General features: G+C 32.8%; 1 protein-coding gene across 1 annotated transcript; it reads left to right on the forward strand.

Moving 5' to 3' along the window:
- The first annotated feature begins 6,310 nt into the window (after positions 1–6,310).
- On the forward strand, positions 6,311–7,210 carry LOC143655391 (olfactory receptor 4K3-like). Its single transcript, XM_077126722.1, has one exon. It carries the CDS (start codon positions 6,311–6,313, stop codon positions 7,208–7,210), a length of 900 nt encoding a protein of 299 aa, XP_076982837.1.
- The last annotated feature ends 535 nt before the right edge of the window (positions 7,211–7,745 follow it).

Here is a 7,745-nt window from a genome sequence, read left to right on the forward strand (position 1 = left end):
GAAGTTGCTCTTTTATCTTCTGTGCAGGCATTCCTGGGATCTCAGCTTGCTGGAAAACTCACTGACATATTTCCTTTTGTAGTTGCTTGTTTTTTAAAGAATAATAATAAACATTCTAATATTCAAATCTTGGATAGTCTTCCACTTTATTGCTTGAATATTTCTACTGAGGTAATAGTTAGTAGATCACCTAAAGAGTAACAGTACTAATATTCCTCTTGACTGAGGAAATTGGTTGAATCCAACACTGTTGTCCCCCTTTACTTGGTGGAGCTGAAACACAGAATTCATTCATTCCCTAGGATTCATAGATACATTGGTTCAGATAAAGAAAAAGTAATTGTGAAGTTCAGAAAAATGTTAGTAACCTATCCAGTGTCTGCCATGACTCAGAGGAACAAGTACACAGACACAATAATGGCAGACTCTCAAGATCTTAAGGTATCCTAAATGTAGTCTTACTGCTGTCAGTGCATTTTGGTGGTTGACATTTCTATCATTTTCTACCTGTAATTCAGATTATTCTCATGTATTGACTGTCCACATTGTCTCTCTAAAATTGTCATCGCTAAATTTATCTCAAGAGGTATGGATTCTATCTTTAAAAATCCTGTCTTTCAGAGTTCTTAGAGCCATCAACACCCTGTTATGGCATAACGCTGGTGGATTCTTTTGCACGATGTGCTCAAAATTTCAATTCAAAAGAGAGAAAAAGTGTATTGCTAGGTGTGTAGTAGAAAATCAGTTGGCCTTTTTGACTAAAAATCTGTCTCCCTGAACTACAGTAATTCTGATTTTATATAGCATTAAAAGATGGGCAAACTCTAGTATAATGAGCATAATAACCTCAGATGATGTAATTAGAGATGATTTAATTATTGAGCATGAACAAATTTATTACATACTTAGTCAAGTCACAGAACATATGTAAGAAAGTGGTGACCTTAATATGATTAATATTAATCATATTAATATTATAATATAATATTAATATTATGAGACAGTATGGAAGATATAGATTAAAGTCTAAGCTACTACACAAGTCAGGTGGGCCCATTTTGTTTAGAACCAGTTTGGGTTATCAAGATTACTTTGAACTGGGGGTGGATCTAGGCTGACCCAAGATCCTTCATTAATAAACATTAGGGGCTGTTTTTAGTGATATGCCCATTTTAACTTTTTCATGGTGGAAGGGCTGTCAATAATAAGGAGTAGGGAGATGGAACTAGCTGATGTTCTGGAAAGGCTTGCCCCCCTAAGTTTCAGGACTTATCTGGTCCAGGTACCCATCTGAAGATTGTAGGTTTCTGTAAAGTTACCCTAAAAGTGCATGGAACTTTTGTAGAATTTTATATAATGCACTAGGTGTTCTTTAGGGTTAGCAGGAATAGTTTTTGCTGGGGGTTGTCAAACTATGATAAATAGCAGTATCTAGCTGAAGCTGGCATACAAGTAGCTTCTAGAAAAGCCTCTTGATTCTATTTGAAGTCTCTCAGCCACTGATACCTTATTTTGTAACAATTTTTTTCTGAAAAGCCTGTATTTAGAAAAGATGTGTTAAAATATGTTTAAGCTGATTTTTAAATTCAAGCACGTTTTGTTCTATATAGTAGTAAAAATTGTGAAAACAATTGAAAAATTGTCATCTTCTAACAGAAAAGGAATCATGTTTTAAATACATTTTCTCTAAAAGATATTTGAATAAAAAATGTTTAAGCAAACCAGCTTAGTTTGTAACTAAATTTGAATTTTGAAAACTCTTCCACGTATGAAATCCCATATGTACAAAAATAAACAAGAACTTTCCAAATATATATATATATATATATATATATATATATATATGTTGATACATGCATATACAATTATGGAATTATATTGAAAGAAAAATGAAACTATATATATCAAAATATAGACAGATGCTATTTCTGGTGATGAAACTTAAAATAATAAAAGGCATTTTTACTTCTCAAGTATAAAAAGTGTTGGAAACTTGAGTAACAAAACTGAATTCACATAATATTTTTAAATAGAATTAAATAAAATGCAGGCTTCAATAATTGTTTTGTTTTAGAATAATGTGAATAATGCTTTTTCTTTTTTTTCCCTAATACGTTATATCTAGAAGTTGCTCAAGTAAGCACAATGAATTTTAAGACCCATTCCAACCCCACCAAATCAACAATTGAGATTGGCCATTCAAACCTGGGCACTGTTGTTGGCATTGGAGATTAGCTCATGGGTAATCTCCCTCAGCTGGTTGCCTCTGACCATTGCACAAATCATCCTACTTCTGCTGAACAGGAAGTTAAGAGTGAGTTTTTCAAATAAAGTAATGTTTTCCTTTTTTTTAAAAATTAAGATTTTAAATCTTTGTTTAGTTCCTATCATTGCAATCTTTATACTTATATTCATAGTTCTCACTATCTTTGACTTTCACAAAAGACAAACTATCAGGTGATGCTTTCATTTCAGAGAAACTCCAAAATTAAAAGGTCCCCAAGGAACATGGCATAGACAGCTTGAAAGTTTCCCACTCCAGAGGCTCTTCTTTGTAATGAATAAATGCCTCACTGAGTAGAATGCTTTCCTAAGATCTCTGGTCACAGCAGAAAATGGATTGTTTCCTTTGCTGCAATGTTATTTTATTTCAGGCTCTATTTAGAATATGGGGTAAGCTTTATCTATGGAAAGGAATCTGGTCAGGTATTTCCCTCTGGTAAGAGAAAGTCTATATTCTAAGAATTTCCTAATTTCTCCATTAATTCCCTTCCTCTAGCATATTTAAGATAATTTCACAATATTTTAATACCATTTTCCCATGTATACATACTGGGATTGTTTGAAAATCCTGCCTAACTTCCATAAATAGCACAATTTCTGGTCTCAACTAAAGCCAGAAACTTCAGTACTCCTCACAACACCAAATGAGGGCATTGTAAATGGACTCAGAGCTTCCTAGATGCCAAAATTAGGGAGGCCTATTCTCAAAAATCCAGTTGTCAGGGTTCACAGTTCTCTTGGATTAAGGGTCTGCCCCAGGCACTGGTATGGATATATAATTAACAAAAAATTCCAAAGGGGGAGAAATTGGATCTTAAAAAATTGATTAAGAAGAACGTGATAAAAAATAGGTTAAGAACATGATAGAAAATATAAAGAGAAATTTCCCAAAAACTCTAAGTACCAGTGTCTTAACATGGAAATGGAAAATGCCCTTGGAACCTGACAAGAAGGAAATGCAGAATGGTACCAGGTGATGGACTGGGTTCAGAGAACACTGAGTGTGCACCCCAGTCACACAGGCTTTTCAACTCTGAGACTTCTACTAATTACACTGTGATCTACAAAAGTTATGGAGATTGTTAGACAATGTGAGTGAAAGTTCCCTAGCTCCTGCAGTGTGGAGGAGATGGGGGAGTCTCAGTGTGTGCATGACAATTGTAGAAGCACTTTTAAGGTGAATGAGATGGCCTCATTTCTCTTTTATTAATTTTTATTTTCCTAAATTTTAATCTCCTCAGTGAGTTCTCTTTTTAGTCATTTGAATTACAAGTATACACTCTTGGAATCTAGAAAACTACCTTTCACATTTAGGACACGTGTAATGTTAAAATTCTTACATAATATTAATATGTTTAATATGCATTATTTTAGTTGTAATACTTTCTCTCTTGTAATTCAATTAAAAAACATCATAAAAACTTTAAAAAGTAATGAGGTGAAAATGAAGGCAGAAGCTTTTACTTCCTTGGCAAAACCCACAGCAACAACAGTTTGTTTCTTTTTCACCTGAAGCACTTAGTAATGATTAGGGCACCAGGTAAGAAATTACAGAATAAATTCTTGTTGACTTGAGTAGAAAGAATATTCTGTTCTTTATCTATTTCCTAATTCTATTCTTATTTTCAGTCCTCGGGTCTGACAACACTGATGAAATTTAAAAACCATATCATCAATAATAACTTCAATTATTTACAATACTATTGGAAAATCTAAGTTAAATTAATGAAAATTTGAAACAAACAGTACCAAGAGCAATAATAGAATTATAGATACATAGAAAAGTTTTCTTAAATTCGTTGAACATTCATATTTCTTTTTATTTTAGTTATCTTTTCGTAGAGCATTTATTCTAAGGAAGAATATTACTATGTTTTTCAAGATTCATAGAATTCATATTCCTATGATTTCAACCAAACCAAATTCTTTTCTAAACCAACATTCTTTTCAAAAGCTAACTATAGTAAATCTTCTCTTTATTGTGTGTCCTACTTTGGGCATTTTGCCTTTGGTTGACTCAGTTTTTCAACTGTGAAATGAGCCTAATGCGTTATCATGATCATGAAATAGTAATTAAAAGTATTTAGCATAGCCCTGGACTCTGTAGGAAATGCAAAATTAAAAAAGTTCTATCTAGCTGGACCAAACTTTGGCAACAGGAAATGACATTAGTCATCAGGAAATAGTAATTGTTATTAAAGATAAATGGTCTGTTGTGGCAAAGTCCTTAAGACCCCAAAATAAAATAATAATAATAATGAAGAGCAATTGGGAGGGGAAAGACTAGTAAAGAGAGAAACAGAAAACGAGAAATAAAGATAATACATTTATTTTATAGCTTGAGGTAATTATCTTTTTTAAGTAGTTAATTTAAATGGCAAAAGAGAGCATTTTGGAGACAAAGTTTCTATATTCTCTACTATATCAATATAAGAAATCTAATTGGTTTGTATATGTCATTTATTTTGTATTGCAAAAAGAAAACCATTAGTTAATGATTTTAGGAAAGAATAGATAATATATTTCAGGAATCATGGCTCACAGGTGAAAGCAGTTGAGAATAAGTGGAAATAGTTTTCTCATAAAATATTGAAAGTGCAGGGAATTATCTAACTCTAAAAATTTGCAGTCAGTATCTTAGATGCTAGGATGTTCTCATTTATAATGCTTTTTTGTCTCCCTCAAGTAACAACGCAGATTTCACTCCCAGATTTGGTTCATTTTGGTCCATGCAGAAATTTCGAGATTTTAGTTTGTCAGGAGCCACATAGGTTTTGAATCAGATATTTAAATCAGGTTATGTTTTCCATGGCCCTAGAACATCTGGTAAACAGGCTTCAGGATACATTTTATATCTCTGACCACAAGCTAAATCTCAGGATTCCCTGTGGCTTAAATTTACCTTGGCTTTGAAAATTTCTCAAAAAAAATAAAATGAAATAAAGATTGAGTTTTATTTTCAGAGAACATTGCTTCCTTATGCTCATAGTTTATTATTTTTTTACTAAAATATTTATTCTCTTACTGATGATTATCCACGTTTCCCTTGACTAGTTTTTCTGCCCTTTGTACTTAGTTAACAACTTTTGTTGACAAAAAATGTTTGTGATTTGGCGATGTAAGTAGTAATAGCTCTACATTTTACAGATTAATTCATTTATTTGTTTCATAATGAAACAGTTATTGATTTCTGTCAATGTGTTAAGTATTGTTCTAGTGATTCAAATTTATGTATAAAACTATTTTTCTGCTGTACAACTCTAAATAATTGTATTTTAAAACATTATACCAAAGAAAGAAAGCATTGTAACAAAAGTCTAGAGTATTGCAGAATAATAATATTTTATTCATAGCACAGTCTCATCATTTTTAACCCTTTTTTGATTCGTTTATTTAGTTATTTATTCAATAATAAAGTTACACCTATGGATGCAAGGTCTAATATATGAACTTCATAACTGATAATATAACCTGCTCATATATTCCCTCTCATCTTCACACTTGACCTCTTCTCACCTGAGATTATGCACCTTACATATTGTCTTTTTCATTCCCTATATAGTTTTATCACATATACTAATTCCTGCAAAATATACTGTCATCTTTTTATTGCTGTTCGCTTTATAAAAAGTGTTGTTAAATGGATTTCTTTTGAATTTCTTTCCTTCATTATTATTTCCTACCTCATTTCATGTAGCTTACTTCATTTTTGTAATTCTAAATAATATTCCATTATGTAACTCTACCACAATTTATTCATATATCTCCATCAGTGGCATTCTTTTAAATTTCTCTTCTTATGTAAATGCAGGAGTTTAACCCAGGCATGTACATAGGAATGAAATTGTTGGGTCATGAGACATGTGAATGTTGAACTTTACAAGACCTAAACTATTATCCAAGGTGCTTGTTTTAGGAAACACTCCCATTAGCACGTATAAGAAATGATCTTTGCACACATAATGGTTATTCTGAAAATTAATTCCATGCCTTTCATTTTTGAATGAAGTTAGAACAAACTGGAAAAATGGAAGAAGTAAACCAGTCTGTGGTACCTGAATTTATTATTCTTGGACTTTGTGAATCATGGAAGATACAGGCCTTTCTCCTATTGATATGTTCTTCACTTTATTTGATCACCATTTTAGGCAACACTTTTATTATTTTCTTAAACATTACTGACCTCAGTCTCCACTCCCCCATGTACTTCCTCTTAGCCAATCTCTCTTTCATTGACTTTTGCCTTTCCTCAGTTAATACACCTAAAATGATCACAGACTTTCTCAAGGAAAACAAGACCATCTCCTTTGGAGGCTGTATGTGTCAGATTTTCTTTGGACATTTCTTTGGAGGGGGTGAGATGCTGCTGCTTGTGTCAATGGCATACGACCATTATGTGGCCATCTGCAAGCCACTCCATTATTCTAGCATCATGAACAGACAAATGTGCATTGGGTTAGTGATGACATCATGGATCATTGGCTTTATTCATTCAATAAGTCAACTAGCTCTGATTGTTAATCTGCCCTTTTGTGGACCCAGAGAATTGGATAGCTTTTTCTGTGATATTCCATTGGTTATCAAGCTAGCCTGCATGGACACCTATATTCTGGAAATGTTGATAAATGCTGACAGTGGGGTACTGGCAACTATCTGCTTCATTCTGTTGTTAATCTCCTACTCTTATATACTTTTTACTGTCTGCCCCCATTCTAAGGATGGGGCATCCAAGGGTCTCTCTACTTGCACTGCTCACATCACTGTGGTGGTATTATTCTTTGGGCCCTGTGTTTTCATTTATCTGTGGCCACTCAACATCACTTGGATGGACAAGTTTCTTGCTGTATTTTATGCAGTCATTACACCTCTCCTGAATCCAGCTGTTTATGCTCTGAGAAACAAAGAGATTAAAAATGCCATAAGATGACTATGACTTTACCATTGTTAGCAGTGGATATTTTAGGGTCTCACATTATCAGTATGTACATGCACAATCCCTAATTTAACTACTACTGTGCTGTCTTTCTGGACTTGAAACATTTCCCAATTCACTTATGGAAATCTGTCTATCTCCAGATGTATGATTATGTCAGTAATCTTCTATTCTACAGTCACAGATTGATCATTGAATGCAAACTAATTTAATTTGGCTAGACTTTGCAACTATGATTTTGGTACTCATAGATAACTTCAAATTGATAAAAATATTGATGATACTGCTAATCACACTGTTTTTATGACATTCACCACCGCATATTGAAACTTCCATTATGCTAAGCATTTCTTTCAGTTAAGCATTTCACCTAGATCTTCTTTTTTAATTTTCCTCAATAAAACAGCAAATTGAATAAACTATTTTTAACAATGGATAAATTAGTCACTCAATTAGAGAGCGTTCCACCTAATTAATTTATTTAGATAGGTCTCTCAGTAAAATGAATACTTTTAAAGATCATCATTAA

Source organism: Tamandua tetradactyla, chromosome 14, assembly GCF_023851605.1.
Source record: "Tamandua tetradactyla isolate mTamTet1 chromosome 14, mTamTet1.pri, whole genome shotgun sequence".
Classification (NCBI taxonomy): Eukaryota; Metazoa; Chordata; class Mammalia; order Pilosa; family Myrmecophagidae; genus Tamandua; species Tamandua tetradactyla.

What these genes read in the sequence shown, in the direction of transcription:
- LOC143655391 (XM_077126722.1), top strand. Translation starts at nt 6,311, where the DNA reads ATGGAAGAAGTAAACCAGTCTGTGGTACCTGAATTTATTATTCTTGGA.